Source organism: Ambystoma mexicanum, chromosome 14 (genome assembly GCF_040938575.1).
Source record: "Ambystoma mexicanum isolate Mex_15411 chromosome 14, UKY_AmexF1_1, whole genome shotgun sequence".
NCBI lineage: Eukaryota > Metazoa > Chordata > Amphibia > Caudata > Ambystomatidae > Ambystoma > Ambystoma mexicanum.
Window position 1 is genome coordinate 416,533,970 of NC_090940.1, and position 17,719 is coordinate 416,551,688.

The following is a 17,719-nucleotide window of genomic DNA, read 5'->3' on the forward strand; positions in this document are numbered from 1 at the left end:
AGGGGTGTCCAATGTGATCTCATCACAGGTCGCAGATGTAGCTTTGCATTTGTAAACCACACATAATTTACACATTTTGTAGTGCTAATGATCTTGTGCGACTGCTAAATGCTCAACAGTGGCACAGAGCTTTTCCCATAATGACAATGTTAGACTGATTTGAATAATTAGAAGAGACTTTATTTGAAAGAATGTAAGTAATGGTTTCTTCGTGTGGCTTCGGTCTTCAACTTAGCGGTCAAGAATCTGAATAATCAGACAAGTTTCCCTTTCTCTTGCAGTCTTCATGGTTGTATAGGACAAAGACCTAACCTTGTGCTGCAGTGTCTGAAGATTAGGACCACAAGAATCCTCATTGTAATGTTAGTTTTGTTCTGTAAGTGTGGTCAGCGTTTGAGCTTCAGTTGAGGGGTCTTAGAATCAGGATTCCTAACTCAAGAGTTCTCATGATTATTTACCACTTGAGTCTTCATTCTTTCACTTGCCAATGTCACCACACTTTTCTCTTGAGGGAGGGTTTAAGTGTCCAGAATGCAATACTTCTAGTGAAACTGGCTTTAACAGTATGCTGGAAAACTGTCTTGTTAGATGCACCCCCCCCCCCAATGGCCAACTTCTCATGTCTGGTTTTATTAGTGCCACTGCAATATGTATGCGTTACATTATGGTCAAGATGCAATCTTAGTTCTTCCGTTGGTTAAAACGGTCTGTGTTGTATTTTTTCAGAGCAATGAGTGTAAGGATCACAACTCCCAACATACAATAGTCCTTCCATCTTTGGTTGGTCAACACTAGCTATGCTATTCCTTCTGCGTGTTCAAATCACTATGCAGACATCAGATTAGATTGCTCAAGGAACTTGCGGAAGACCTTTCTATCACAATGAAACCAGCAGATAAAAGATGGAGCCATTGTCATTATGGACTTCACCTTCTACAATCAAAGTTGTAGGGAACTATTACGGGACTCAAGAACTTATTTAGATGTGAACAAGATCCAACAAGAACAGTCATGACCATAATCACAGATACCATAATCACAGATACCATTTCGAAAAGCGATAGAGATGGAATGAATCACACCAAGAACAGGTGAAGACTTGATCAACAAACACCTTATAACTCCTGTTTTTTATGCTTTCCCGAAGATCCATAAAAATCCTAGCAGTCCGCCATTTAGGCTGATAGTGGCTGGCACGGACAGTGTGTTAAAACCACCGGCAAACTACCTGGACACTGCATTACAACCATGGATTTAGACATCATCCACAGATCAAGAACACCCACATTTCTTACATCTGTTGGGATAAATAGAACAGCTGGAACCTAGTATGATCTTGTTCTCTTTGGATGTGACCAGTTTATATATGTCAATCCCTCATGGTGAAACATTGAAGCCCTTGAATGGTTTTTATTGAACAATGTTGCCAACATTCACAAAGTGCTTTCCATTGAGTTTCTGACCATTATTCTGCACAACAGCTTTTTCCGTTACAAAGGCAAAATGTTTCTACAAATTGCGGGCACGTCAACGGTCTCACCCGTGGCGCCCACGTATACAAATATCTATATGTATCATTTTGAGAATACATACATCCTCCACAATGAAACTTGGAGCTCGAAGTTTGTATTTTGGAAAATGTACTTCGACGATGTATTTGCCACCTGGAGAGGCACCAGAGAGGAATTGCGTTCATTTTATGAATACCTTAATGACTAACTAGAACACAAAATTCACTCTGGAAATAGGAGATCCAGAGCTACACTTCCTAGATCTGTTATTAAGACTTAGTGATAATGTACTGACTACAACAATTTACAGAAAACACACAGATGTCAATAATGCCTTGCATTATAACAGCTTTCATCCAAAACACCTTAAGGAGAGTCTCCCCTATAGCCAATTTCTCAGGCTCAGGAGGGTAGCATCTAACACTACCACACTCATGATAGAATATGAAAACATACCCGATAGGTTTAAAACAAGGGGATATCCACCAAAAATCTTGAACGACGCTCTCACTAGAGTGGAGAATCAACAACGGAGAGATCTCATACAAACCAAACCTAAAGAGGAGGGTAACATATTAATACACACTTTTACATTTTCAGCTCAGTGCCATCAAGTAGCAAGGACCACTAGCAAAAATTGGAATTTCATCAAACTGGATCCTTATCCGAGCAAACTGTTTCCAGAACCACCAAGGATGGTGTACAAGAGAGGGAAGAACTTCAGAGATTCGCTGGTGAAAGCAGAACGAGCACGGAAACCTATTCAGCAAGTGCTGCATAAGCAGAAGACGGGTACTTTCCCCATGTCTCAAGTGCCAACACTGTTGCAATGTCATCAAAGGGCACTACATACGTCATCCAAATACGGGAAAGGAGGTTAGGTTACGAGCTTTTTCAACCTGTAATGCGAAAAATTTGATCTATGCCTTGAGATGCCCCTGTGGCAAATACTACATAGGCCAGACCAACGGACGGGCCAAGGATGAGTGGACGGAGCATAAATCCAACATCAGGACGGAGAATCTTGAGTCACCAATCTATCAGTAATTTATTTTTAAAACAGGATTTTATTTCCAACATGCCATTGACGTAGTACACATGAAAAAAGTTCAGGATAATCAAAAAGCGTACATGCTGCATGGTTATACAAAGTAGGAATTAAATCTTTTTATAGGACGCCTTTCGAAGTGTTAGTCATTAACCAGACCATCCTTAGTGGCTGAACATCAATTCCGGTAATCTCAAGGACAAAAAAGGTCCCTACTCCCCCCATCCTTCAAATTCTCCCTCCCACATCTGGGTGATAGCAGTGGTCTTCAACACAATTATTAACCAACACACATTATAATGTTGTCATAGGCTGGCAAACGGATCATTTACACTTCTTTCCGCGTTACCAGGGCTGATCTGATTCAATAAGTACTGTAGTCTTGCTATACATTTTGGGCCATTTTCTCCAGTATCTATGCCACTTATTTCTGTGCGTCTTTATGCGCAGCAAAGTATTCCAGGAAGGGGAGCCAGGTCATGTCAATATGGGAATGAGTCTCTAATAAGGCAGTCGTAATACTTTCCATTTAATATATTGAGTGGGCTTTGGTCAACCATTCCCCCTTTGTTGGCAGTGTGTTACTTTTCCATCTGACTTATGCAAACTCTGGCTGCTAGGAGCAGGTTTCTAGGCATGTGTGTGAGCACTGTGCTTGTTCCCTCAGTGTCAGTTTCAACTCCAAACAATGTTAGTAGCAGGGATAAGCTTCCGTGGATACCATCTATAGCCTGCATCCAGCCCAAGATCTCTTTCCAATACATCTGTAATTTCTCACAACTCCACCACTGGTGCCAATAATCACTAACTTCCAAGCAACCCCTCCAACAGTACGGCGAGACTCCGGGATACATTTTCACAAACCTTTGCGGAATCAGTTGCCATCGCATTAGTAATCTTCCATTGTGCATTTTATATTGCATGGATATTGATGTGGCCCATACTGCTCTGTGTATCACTGCCCAGGTGTCAGGGGAATTGTGCAACCCTAGCTCTATCTGCCATTTAGCTTGTGTGCTTGGTTGCGTCTCGTGGCCTCTGGAGATTAGTGCGATGTACAGTTGCGCTATTAAACCTCTGGGATCCTGGCCTTCGCTCAAAGTTCGCTCAAAAAAGTGATTGGTCGCGGAAGGGAATTGCCCCAGCACGCATCTAGCATCATGCTTATTAGCTGCAAGTAGCGCATCTGTGATATAGTGACACCATGCTGTGCTGCCTCCAATTCTACTTTTTTCCATAGGTACTATCCTTCCACATCTGCCCCGCTCTAACCACGCCACCCTCATACTGGGATTGGAAGTGGTTTGGGTTCACTAACAGGTTTATAATTGGGGCGCCCATACGCAACTAATAGGGGATGGCCAGGACGTCACTCCCTGCATTTTTTGTTAGGGGCGCCAAAGTGACCACAATACCGCTAGCACTGGGTGTTCCCGGATTCTGCGCGGCATGGCTCTATGAGAAACCCATAACCACTCACCTAGGGTTACTGGTGCGAACAGAACATTTGAGGCCGACCCAGTATTTTCCCATAGGTGGTCTCCAAGTACGCAAAGTTGTGATGCCGTATAATAATAGGAGATCTGGAAAACCCATCCCTCCCCTATCTTTAGGTGTTATCAATGTGGTGTATGGCACCCAGGGTTTGTCTCGCCCACAGAAACTCAAGTAGGGAACGTTTTATTTCTAAATGAAATGCTTCTGGTATAACCACCGGGAGCGATTGATAGAGAAATAACCTGGGGAGAATGTTCATCTTGACTGATGTGAATCTGGCTGTCCAGGAGAGCGCTATTTTAGACCACCTCCCCAGATCTGATTTAATAGCATTCCACTAGTATGCACGAAACAGGTTTGTCAAGTCTTTTGGGATCTCTACGCCCAAATACGACTCCCTCGACTTGCAATCGAAATGCCATACTCCGCCAAACTAGCGAAAAGGGCAGGAATAGACTGTTGGGTGAGTGATGTACCCCAGAATATCATCTGCAAATAGTGCAAGTTTATATTTGCGCCCCACTTTGCAAACCCTGGTATTTGAGCATTTGTTCGGATTGCCTGCGCTAGTGGTTCTAAAACCAAGGCAAACAAAAGGGGTGACAGCCCTGTCGTGTACCCTGTGAAAAGGGGAGTGACTACGAAATGATACTGTTGATCAAAACGTTTGCTGTGGCGTTTCGATATAGTGCTAGGGCTCCAGACCTCCATTGTCGGCACAGCCCACCGCAGTGCTGCTCACAGAAAAGGCCACCTGACCCTGTCGAATGCCTTCTCCACGTCGATGGACATCAGGATTGGACAACTGTCACCCTCTTCTATAGAAGCAATCAGATCTAAAGTTATACAGACCTGGTCCGCACCCCGTCTGCCCCTTACATATCCGACCTGGTCAGTGTGCACCAATTGCGGCAATATTTGAGCGAGATGGCGGCCAGGACACTTGCATAAATCTTAGCATCCATGTTTGTAAGTGAAATTGGCCGGTATGAAGCGCATTCTGTTACGTCCTTGCCTGCCTTTGGAATGATTATCATTCTTGATTCTGTGAATGAAGCTCGGGCTTTGGTGGTTTCTAATATTTTATTGAAGAGTTTCACCAGAAAGGGCGCTAGGCAGTTGCTGTAAGCTTTATAGAAGCTGGTATGAGCCCATCTTGCCCTAGTGCTGAGCCAGCTTTTAATTTGGAAATGGCATTCTGAATTTCCTCTGTGTTTATTGGGCTATTTAGCATTGTCTATCATGTGGTATTGGCGCTCAAGGCACCATGACAAATATTGCCCAATGTCCTCATCTGTGCCTCCCTCTCTTGCAGTGCATAAGGTAGCATAGAATTGGGAAAGCGTTCAGTGATCTCGCCCAGATTGAGCAAATCTTTCCCCTTTTCATCTTTTCCTTTCGGTATCATTCGGTCCACCCTCTGTGTTCACAGGCGTGTAGCTAGCATAGTGCAGGATTTGTCACCATTCTCAAAATGTTTGCTTTTAATATCGCAGCTGCCTTAATGCCTTGTTATGTCATATGTTATTAAATTCTTTCCAGAGCAATCTAGTGTACGCTAGAGTTTCCTCTCTGTCACTGAGGCGGGTTTGAAGAGACAATTCCTTCTGTTGGATTTCCTTTTTAAGCACCAATTCCCTTATCATTCTGGTTCTATTTCTAAATGTCCCTTCTGCTATCCGGACACCCCGGAATGTGGCCTTGGCTGCTTCCCATACTGCATTTAATGTCACCTCCCTTGTGTCATCGGTGCTAAAATAACTTATTTCCTGGCCGAGTGTTTCCCTAAACAGGGAATATTTGTAAAGGATCATCATTACAGGTCCATCTTCGAACAGTCTTTGGGGGTGGACACAGGTCTAGTTCCAATAGGCACATTTTATGGTCTGACCATGCTATAATCTCTATTGAGGCAGTTTGTATTGTGTATTCATATGCAGCTTCAACATGTATGTAATCTATTCTTGAATATGTCAGAAGCGGTAGGGAGTAAAAAGTGAACGGTCTCTCCTGCGGGTGTAGCCTTCGCCATGTATCAATTAAGTTGTTAGCCCTCATAAGGTCAAGGAATCCCTTGCTTGCCGGACCAGATGGAGTGAGTGTACCCTGTCTCATTGAATCCCATTCCATTACGGGGTCCTATATGATATTAAAATCTCACCCACATATTAACAATCCTGCTTTTCTATTTGAGGAAGTCAAAGAGAGCCCTGCAGAGAGTTACAACTCAGGATCTTACCTTCCCTTTTAATGCAATGTACATCCCCTCTTCGTCCCCGTGCTATTTAGAGATCTAAGGATTTCTTATATAAAATGCTGACACCTCCCATTTTGTGCTGGCCTATCGCCCATAGTGCCCCTCCTATCTCTTTACTAACCACTTTGAATTCCTTTCCATGTGCAAATTTTGTTTCTTGGACAAACATGTCCAATTTAGAGGGTTTGAATTCCCTTGGTAACATGGAGCGCTTTTGCAGTGAATTAAAACCCACGACGTTAAGTGACACAAACTTTATCCCATCAGGTAACACTACAACGGTTTATCTTTCGCCTCATTCTGGCCCTGCTTGTTTGATCTATGTGCCAAGTGACAATCCTGAATGGTAAGCTACATCTATAGATCTTGTTTGGGCTACACTGCTTGTTTGGTCTTGAAAGTGTTGACATGAATCCCCTCTTCCACCCCCAAGAGTTCCTCCCTTCCTCCCCTAACTCCACCCCCCCATGAAAAGTGCCACCATTGGCATTCCTATTTTATTGAAACGCCCTTAAGCAAGAAGGGCCACACAACAGGGACCCCATACCAAGCAATATGCTATTAAAATGTTTAATTCAACATTATGGCGGAAACACCCTGCAACCTTCGTCTAACCTACGCAAACCAGACCAAACATATCCTGAAAAAAAGTCTTAACACATTGCATCTTGATACTACAACCTGGTTTCCTCTCTGCACAGCATAGTGCCGCTAAAAAAACCTGCAGCGATACAAAAGAAACTTCTGTGAGGATGAAGACTCAACTTTGTTTCTCAAATTATTCACTAAGGGTTCGGCCTTCATGGTGTGGTGTACCTCTTGTACTTCCTGTTGCTTTGGATACGGCCTCTCCTTGGGGAGGAGGCTGCAGCTTTGTGCATTGGACCTCTAGGTATTCGGGTTTTGTCTCTGTTTGCTCCTTGCGTGTTAGATTGTAAGTTCACCAAGACCCCCCCCGCCTCCCAAGCCTCTTCCTCCGATGTGACCCAATACCCTGCTCCATCATACTCGAAACTCAGTGAAAATGGAAAGCCCCATTGATATCGGATTTCTTGTTCCTGCAGCCAGGTTGTTAGTGGGCGGCAGCCTTTCCGCTTAATGAGCGGCATCGTTGACAAATCCTGAAATATTCTGATACTGGATCCCTCAAAGTCAACATGTTCTTTCTCCCTTGATTTTTGCAGTATGTCTTGTTTCTGTCTGAAGTAATGACATTTGGCTCGGAGCGTTCGCCGGACCTCCTGCCCTGTGTACCCTATCGAACTGGAAGAGGACTGCCTCTGCTGAGGTCAAACAATGATGCAATTAGGGCTTTCACCTGGCTCTCCAATGAAGATGAGGTTTCTCCTGTCTTCTCACTGAGGCCCATTATACAAATATTTGATCTCCATTCTCGGTTCTCCAAGTCGTCGAGCTTCAGTTCTACATGTTGTTCCAAGTCTAGAAACCGCGCTTCATTGTTCATTGCCATGAGGTCGGCTGACAATTGGTTGTTCTCTAGAGCCTCCATGCGGTCCTCAACTCTCACCATTCTGGTCTGCAGGTCAGAGACCTTCTCGGTCCAATGGGATTTGATTGACCAGATTTCTCTCAGGAGGCAGTGCATCTCTGCTTTAGTCGAGCTGTCTTGGTCCTCATCTGGAATATCTGGCAAGTTTGCTCCCTGCTCCATGGCTGCTGGAGTACAGCGGAAGCTGCGTTACTTGAGCTCTGTGGTCGGATCCAGGGTGAGATTAAACGAATACGTTTGCTCTTTGCTAGGTTGGCAGGAGCTGTGGCCTTCACACAGACTGCTATCCACTCTGCCAATTTACTGTGCTCCTGGCTCTAACCAGCGTGTCTGTGGTTGGCGCTCTCATTCTGCTCACGTTCCACTGCCACTCGCCCCACAATTGCCTTGGTAGTTAGCTCACCGCCTGGTAAGAGGGCTGCTCCCAGATCCAGATTGTGGCTGTCGCTTTCCCCCTTTTGAGGGCACTCTATGCAATATGCAGCAGTGTTTCACTTTCCAGTTAATAGAATTGTTGGTTCTGGCTAACGTTGCTATGCCGAAACAGAGCAAATTACTCTGTTCTCCTCTCATGCGAGGCCGTATCATCGCTTTTATACTGACAGTCTAATAAATCAGGCTATCTGTGCTCACAGCATTGCTCGATCAGGCGGTAGTATCTGCACGCATACAGCGGGCGCCGGGCCGGGGCGCGTGTGTGCTTTCCTTACCACCTACAATACGCTTCCGAATGGGTACTGAGGCCGCCTGCCGTGCTGCGTAGTTTCATTCCTTGCTGAGTGCCGGCAGGTCTGGGATCTCCATTCCGGTCTCCGTTTGTGTTCCCGCAGGCCATGGACATCCCTCGCTAGGCATGGGCCACCAGAGGCTTTCGCCTTCATGGACATAGGGAGAAGGCAAAGTCTCCTGCTGGGAGCTAGTGTTTAGGGACCCTGCCGTTATTCCTCTGTGGCATCCGCCATGCTTTCATCGCGGTCCCGGCCGAGCATTGATCCGGGCTGTGTTCGGACCTATTGAAGGCTAAATTGGGCTCTCACTCTGACCTCTGCACGCTTCAAGGGATCGGGCCTCAGATTATGCTATATGTCTGCTTCAAACCTTGCAAATCTCGGGACGTTTCGACATTCTTCACCACTTGATAAGGGAGACGACGGCTCAGGTAGCCATAGCGTCTGCACCCCCTGCCACTTTATTAAAGAAATAATTATGGACACCACAGAACTGTGTTTGAAGATGCATTGTTTAATGTTTCCATGATTAACACATTATGTATGCAAGAAGCACTATTGGGATATTAACCAGAAAGTGATACTATTCTGTTTTTATAAAATACCTATTTAACCTCTTTAATATTTGGCTTTCTTCGGTCAGTGATAGTGTGCAGGGGACATGAGTTCCCCCATTGTGGGAACTTTGCAAATCACAGGTCAGAACACACATCTTTTTGGTTCTCTTGCTTACAACTCCCAACATGCTCTTCATTCTTTAACATCTTAATATCACAAAGGATAGTAATTCTATATACATCAGATCACTTGCTCTTGTTAATTGTTCAAACTGCTCCCTAAACTTTATTCCTTCTTTCATTTTTTAAAAAGGTCACAAAACGTTTTGACAAACAACTTGTCTTTAAGTGATATGTGAAAATGAAAAAATACTTTTGGAATCATTCACTTGACTAGCTGCTGAAATAAAGGCTCAAAGTAATTTAAAAGTAATAATTCAGTAGCTCCAAAAACGCAAACATACCTATAGAATCTCAAGTCTGTGCATCAAACATTACAGAATGGAATGACGATGGTGCAATTAGGATTCCAAACGGCCATTACCATTTCAACTATTTAGGCAAACAGTAAAAGCCCACCAAAGGAAATGTTAACAGGACCTCAACAAAAATCCAGCTCATCTTTTGAGAAATCGGACTCAATGAAAAAATACTTGATGATGAAAACTACACGTTGCAGGAGGACTTATACCATCAGGATGCTGACAATGTAAAGTAAATACAATACAACTGCCAATACATCGTTCTGATGAACTCTAAAAAATGTATGAGGTTTCACATGTTCCGAAAGCAAAACCTGCAAATGACTCTAAAGTGTGGCGCCACCAAAGACTTATTCGGTATGTTGTTTTTGTGTACTATAAAGAATGCTTTCTTTTTCCAAGAGGTCAGGCAAATCAAGTTTGTCAAATGGTAAGTTCCACAAACCCACAACAGGATCCGGCTTGCATGTGGTACGATCTCGGTTATTTTTGCCCTTGTTCTTGGTTTTGAAAAAAATGATCACAGTAAACATTTTTACAGCATGAACACCAACCCCAAACATGTGACTCTCCCAGTCTTTTTGATGCTCAATAACATTTGCAAGTCTGTGCGAGAGTAAATCTGTGCTCCCTATATTGAGTCAGTTTTAAAGTGCATAGTAATTCCTCAATTCACTAGAGTCCAGTCAAAGCCGTCTACTGGAAAGAGGTCAACTAACACAGTAATGCCTCCAACTAAGCTTTGATAGCTTTAAACAAAGAGCATTTTCAGTAGGCAACTAAACCGGCATCTAAAACCAAAAATGCTAATCATTTGCTTGTCTTCACTGTAAGGGTGTGTGTGAGGTTGCGCGTTTGATGATTAGTGAAAATAAAAAAATGTCTTACCTGTGGTGCCAGGCTGTAGTGTTATTGATCTTCCAAGCTGCAAAGGGGTCATCATTTTGATTGTTAACTTTGCTAGGTATATGGCTTCGTATTCCTAAACATAAAACAAGAGAAATACTAATGTGAATTTAATACCATTTCAATAATATGCTTGGACAGTGACCTCAGTCCCAGAATAGATCTACAAGAAGCTAATAGAAATAAGGTACTGTTCTCTTGCAGTAATTCTACAAACATTCTGCACTCCTTATATAAAAAAAAAGAAAAGTACACAGTGAGTGGATGGGTTGTGTGTGCTGGGATCTTAGATCTTTCCTCTGGAATAAATGCACAACTTCACTTTAGGAGCCCTTCAACTTTGTCAAAAACTCCTTAATGGCAAGCGAAGTTAAATGCACCTAAAACTCGGAAATGAGCATGTGTGAAGCTTCACAGTACGTTAAACTGATAACTTAACTTGCAAAAAATAGAACACTTCGCAAAAGTAAGCATATAGTTACAAACATGTGAACATATTAACAGTTTCTATTAACCAAAGGTTCCCAACCCCTGAAAATCTTTACCCAGTGGACAGTCCACAGAAATGTCCACATTAAGGTGCCACCTATGTGCATGCCCATAATATATAAACAAAGGTGGTACTGGCTAAAGTATTTGTACAAAACGTGCTACTACTTTACCCATACTACAACATGCCCTTTAATTTAAAAAAAAACAAAAATAAAACCAAAAGGCTTGGATGCCCTTGTCCTGTCATTTTGTTTGTCCTTTCGCGTCAATGTAAACGCCCTGATGCCTGCGGTTTTCGGCGCTATAGGCGGTTTTCGGCGCTATAGAAGTAAATAAATGTATGCAGTTGTCTGCATTCGAGAGACATCTATCCTGGGTTAGAAATGTGGTGTATAAAACTAGTACTGCCCTCTAAAACTGACAATTTTATGGTGCAAAGGCTTACATTTGAGCAACTACTCATATATTTAGTACACTAGTACGCATACTAAAATACATTGTTCATGTGGGTCTGAACTGTATGCAACTTTGCTGAAAATGGCTTATTTACCTATATTAAAGCTCTTCTGTGCCAAAGCGTTTATGCTCCATTGGACATTTCAGGAGTTGGATTTAGCAAAGTAGTGAATGTCAAGCTAGATATTTGCAAATGTTTGTATTATTTGGGCATACAATCAAACTTATGGATGCAATATAAATCACCTGAGAAGTTCAGAGAAGGGGATAAATGAAATTACAGTTTACTTAATATCTATTCCTGTGCAATTCTGGGACTGGTATAGATACTGCCCAAGGCAAGCTTAGTTAAAAGAAAATCAACAATGTGTTTCAAATACTAGTAATAGATATACCAATAATGTTAGTAATTAGTACTAATCTTCATGGTAGATTAACAGATCCATCCACAGCTTGATTTGAAAATGTATTAAATGGGAAATTCCATAAAAGGTGTTAATTTAATAAACAAAAAGCGCAGCCAAACAATTTAAGTTCTATTTACTAATTTTACCCCCACCATTTCCTTAGGGCCCAAGCGAACACAAATACGTAGAATCTTTTTTCACTAGGATATGTAGCTGGGATTCTAGGCTAAGCAATTTTTCACTGACCAGTCTGCAATGTTTAGCCTTTAATCAGGTAATTGTTACATGCAATGATATGGTGATATATTAACCAAGAGTAGCAGATATGTTACAATACACAATGCATAATAAGAGTAGTCTTAAGGTGACTAATTTGCAGGAATGGGGATCGTGAAAACTAGCTATTGCCTCCTCAGAGCTGATAACAAATCTATTCTTAAAGGTCAGTATGCACAGCTAAATGACAAATTTCTTATATACATAAGGAGTATTAATCTAAATTTAAGAATTAGATCTTTATGAACTCAAAGTGAGTTTATGTGAATGACATTTTATCAAACCATTTTTGTTTTGCACACATGATTGCAAAACATGTATCCTCTATATTCCATGGAACATATTATAAACAAATTATTTCACTGTCAGAGTAAAAATCACTGTACAATATTTTTTCCTTTTTTCCTGTTATCCAAACATAGACAGAGGAATGGGGGAAGGGGTGGGAGTCACGATGGCGGGACAATGCCTGCCCCTGTTACCCCCATCCAAGTTATTTTCTGAGGTGAGGCAGGGGGAAGTAGGGTAAGGAAAACGTCCATAGTGATCATGACTTCCTCCTCCCATCTTTGAGTGATACCTGGTGGCTGTGGCTCAGAGGCTCAGCAATTTCACTCTGCAAATGTGTTGTGCAAGGCGAAAGGAAGGAGCCAAGGAGTTTTCGGCATACATGAAGAGGTAAGTGTGGGGAAAGCAGTCGGAGCAGGTAGAGGTAGGAGCAATGGGAATTTCAGGAAGTAACTAGCAGACAGGCCACTCAGAATTAATTACAGACCACATTTCAGGCATTCTGATTTGTTAAAATGTGGGCAATAACAGGATGAGTGATGTGATTTAATTATGTTGGATGTTTCAGTCATTTCGTCTTTGTATAAAAAGGCTGGGATTTCTTTGCATGTTGATACACCATGTATATCATCGATGCTTGTTTTTATATTAAAGTTTGAAAAGAAAAATAATTCTATATATTATGACTTCACGCTAATGCAAGGTATAGCTAAGGTTAAGAGGAAGTTCCCATGGAGTTTCAGAAAATTACTTCTCAATAACTTTCGAACGTTTGCATGAAAATTATTCTAGAGTAACATTTCGAGGCAGCTGCCTCTGGATGCACAATTTCAGATTTTTACATGAAATTACGGCTTCAAAGTTTACTTTTTTAAACTTTCATTATGTTTTGAACAGCATTTAACATGGGGTTTTCCTCATAGGAAAAAACTTTTGCACTCAAATATCTCAAAATTGTTTGCTTCGATTTCCTTTTTTGCAGGCACCCATTTTTTCTGGAATTGGTGCACTGAATTTTTTAAAATAAAATTAACTGCCAATTTTTAGATATTAGCGATTGAAAATGTATCGATATATGACGCATGCACAATGACAACTAATGTGTTCACTGAAAATAAAAAGGAATTTAAAAATACACACTAACCATATGCTCCGCAGCCACACCACCGAGTCATAACTACATCCAACATAGGCACCTACACCCACTGTGTACACATTACAAACATACACTTCAGCAAGGCAATACATATCGAGCAACACTATGCAGTCAACATAATCATGACCACACAACATATGCACTCAGTGGGGTGGAGACTAGCAAGAGGGAGCCCAGGTAGATGTATCTATGTACAACTTCCAATATATGTTATCTATTTTTCAGACAAAGTACGGTTTGCAGCTTGGTCCTGCCTCCTACCGCCAAAATCTTAGTTTTAGTTGTGTTAATTTGTAGTGGATTATTGGCTGCGAATAGTGATAGGGCGTTAATAGATCGCTGTAAACTAATAGGCGTGAAAAATAGGAGGATAGTATCATCGGCGTATGTAAGCCATGATACAGGTTCAACCCCCGATTTCAGGTGGGAAATTACACTCCTGTCCCAATAGAACATCTATATCAGATACATAAAGATTCAATAGGAGTCTGAGAACGCACCCCTCTAGCAAAACTTTATTTGTATTAACTGGCCGGGAGAGAGACCGTCTTGTTAAAGTTGGATAACAACCAACCAAAGTTTCAATGTGAAAGGTTCTGATATAAAGTAACAAACTAGTATCAAGGCCCCAATGCTGCAATTTGTTCCACAATATTGGGCCTGCGAAAGTGTCAAAGGCTTTAGAAAAATCTATGAAACATACATTTTCTGTTTAGAATGATATGCTTCAGAGGCCTGAGGTTGAAGTGCACACATGTCATGGTTTGTATTAGGCGTCTTTCGAAATCCTGTCTGGAATTTGTTTTAACAGATGCTTCTCCTTAACCCAGCTATTGAGCTTCCCCAGAATTAATATAGCAAAGATCTTGGCACTAGTATCAAGCATGGCGAGAATCCTGTAGTTGGAGGGATCATGGGCCCCACCCTTTTTTTTATAAAGAGGTACAGGTATAGCTTACATACTCCTTTGTCTCAGGATCTTTCTCCTCCTCACAGAAGCACTCCTTTGTGCACCCTATTCTCAAGAAACCCACACCTGATCCTTCCTGTCCGGCTAACTATCGCCCAATTTCCATTACCGTCTTTCTGGGCAGACTCCTGGAAAAGCTGGCCATCTCTCAGCTTACCCTTCATTCAGATTGTGTTGGCTGTCTCCATGACCACCAGTCTGGCTTCAGAGCTGCCAGAAGCACGGAAACTGCTCTCCTGAATATCCGTGAAGATCTGCTCTCCAACCTGGACTCTAACATTCCCTCTGTCTTCATCCTTCTTTATCTCTTTTCTGCCTTCGACAGGGTCAACCACACCATCCTGCTCAACCGTCTCCGTGATAACCTGAGCATCACTGATCAGGCTCTGGCCTGGCCTGGCTGACCTCTTTCCTCTCTGATCAAACCTCCCAGGTCCAACTGGGGTCCTTCCCATCATCTATCTTCCTCTCTACCTGTGGGGGGTCCCCAGGGGTCTAACCTCTCACCTTGGCTCTTCAACCAATGCCTGGCAACTCTTGCCCACTGCATTGCCATTTTCTGCTCAATTTTCCAGTGCTACGCTGATGAGAACTCATTCTCTGGCTGCCCTCGGCCACCTCCTCTCATCTCTGACTGCCTAACTGCCATTCAAGATTGGTGTGCCGCCAATGATCTTTGTCTGAATGCCAGCAAGATTGAGATCCTCCTCATCGGTACACCATCTCCATCATTCTCCCTCACCCTCTGGCCAGCCTCCCTTGGCCCTCCTCCTACCCCTACCTGCAAGGCTAAGAATCTCAGGGACATCTTGAACTCCACACTTTCTTTCTCCGCCCATATCTCTGAGGTCTCTAAAATGTCAAACTTCCTACTGCACCTCCTCAGAGGTACTCTGCCTTTCCTCTCCTTCCCTCAGAAGCTCACTGTCTCACCAACCTCTGGTTCTCTCTAGGATGGACTATTGTAACAGCCTCTTTCTAAATCTACCTGCCTCTACTCTCTGCCCTCTGCAACTTATCCAGAACAGGACTGGGAGACTTGTCCTTGGCCTCAAGCGCTGCGATCGTATGTCTCCAGCCCTGAATTCTCTCCATTGGCTCCCAGTGGATGCAAGGATTAAATTCAAAACCGTCTGCATTGTCCACAAGGCTTTCTGGGGCCAGGGTCCAAAATACCTTCAGCTATCCCTCCGCAAATATCTCCCCTCTCGAGCTCTTCGCTCCTCCACCTCAAACTCCCTCCGGGTCAATCGTTTTTCAAAGAAACAAGCTGGGGGGTAGATCTGTCTTCGGCTGTGTCCTCCTGTCATGATGCCTACCCCCGGGCATCCGGATCAAGCCCATCAGCCCCGGGAGCAGACATCCAGACATTTACAAAAACCCCAGCAGCCCCAGCTAGGGGCTGTCTGGGTTCAGTCCTGGCGCCGTAGGCACCAGGCTCATAATAAAAATCAGTCCTGGCGCCATAGGCGCCAGGCTCAGACATTACTTACCTCGTGCAGACCATGCTGCAAATAAATCCAAGCCAACGTGAGGCCTGGATGGTACTATTTTACTACAGGGACTAATTTTTACTCGGGTGTGGTCCTGGGGAACTTCTTTCCTGGGACTACTTTGGAGGCTATTTAAACTACGCCCGAACAGCAGCTCATGCTTTGTGTTATTCTGCATCCAGCAGCATGACTCTCACCGTGCCTGCAACCAGCATCCAGTCTTCTGCCACGCCTGCGTGCCTGCAACCAGCATCCAGTCTTCTGCCACGCCTGCGTGCCTGCAGCCAGCATCCAGTCTTCTGCCACGCCCGCCTCGAATCCGGAGCTCCTAGAATAAAGAGGAAGAAAAGGACAAGGTTAGAAAACAAACTTATTTCAAATTCCTCACCCGATTCCGGATACATTTCATCTCCCGACCTGGAAAGTACATCAGTCCTGCACGGGTCGCTTCGCCAGCTCCAGCACGGCGCCATACTCGCCAGTTCTCACAGCATCTTTCTATCTTTCTATCCGGCACTGTCTCCATCATTTCTTTGCCGTACTCCGGCACCTAGGGGCACAAGAAAAACAAGGTGAGCCAAGGGAATCAACAAATACCTCTTACCACCATAGACTTACCCGATTTACCACCGGCGGCATTATTCTCCATATTTTCATATGCCGCATCTGTAAAGAGGGAGAAAAACATGCAATAGTTACCGGACAGCTTTGGGTAACACAGACTCTTACCTGAACGCCAGCAGCAGCTACGAGACCACCTTCTCACAAACTCAGTTATAACTTAAGGAAGGAAGGGGACAAGAGTGAACATTGGGCACATTTACTTACCAATCCCGCCTGGGACTTCAGAGTCAATGCTTATCGGAACTCTCCCAACGCCTTCAAACCAGTGAAGTAACCGGTATCTACGCGCCCCTGCAAGACACGCAGGATGGAGAGCTCATCTTTTACAAACATAAGGTGAGGTTACTAAGGGGATATCGGAGGTGATTAGTGGGGGAGAGCGAGAACAGTTGGGAGGCCATCACTAAAACCCACAGGTGACTAATCCCTGTCTCCACTTGCAGGAAAATACTTTTTCGGGTCCAGCAGACAAGACTAGGGTGGCCAGTCCAGACAGTCATCTCTGCACTACGCATCACGTTGACGGAGACCGCAGCTGTCCGGGTCCGATCGACACCCCTGTGGGGTCCAGGTGAGCATAACACCTCCCTCTGGAACAGCCTCCCTGCCAATCTAAAACTTGAGGAGAACCATCTCTGGTTCCGGAAGAACCTCAAAACCTTCCTCTTTGCTTCTGCCTTTGCTCCCACTCTCCCGTACTGATCTGCTCTCTCTTGGCACTGTGCACCTGGCCACCCTCTATCCCCTGGGCCCAGGTACCTGCTCACCCTGCCACCCTCCTGCACCGCCTCCTGGCCACTCCTTGCACTGGGGACTGTATCTGTACCCATACAGCCCGCCTATTTTTCTTCTTTTTCTGCACTTATCAGACTTACCCAGTCTGCTCCCTCAAACACAGCACTTGCTGGCTGCACTACCACTGTATATTGCCTCAGTTTTCTATTTATTATTATTTATCTACTCTCCTCTGCTCCGCACTTTCCACTCTCCCCCTTCCATGCACTTTTTCCCTTTTGCCTTTCACATGCACTTGCGCGTTCTCAATGTCACTGGGCCTAGTA

The 17,719-nt window shown here is 43.8% G+C and overlaps 1 protein-coding gene across 3 annotated transcripts in view; it reads right to left on the bottom strand.

Moving 5' to 3' along the window:
* The window catches only part of STYX (serine/threonine/tyrosine interacting protein), a 984,080-nt gene that overhangs the window by 57,365 nt on the left and 908,996 nt on the right, over positions 1 to 17,719 (bottom strand). For all 3 annotated transcript variants that reach the window (XM_069637582.1, XM_069637583.1, XM_069637584.1), the window contains one exon: positions 10,479 to 10,572. In XM_069637582.1, coding sequence (XP_069493683.1) covers positions 10,479 to 10,572 — 94 coding nt within the window. The remainder of the gene's footprint in view (positions 1 to 10,478; positions 10,573 to 17,719) is intronic.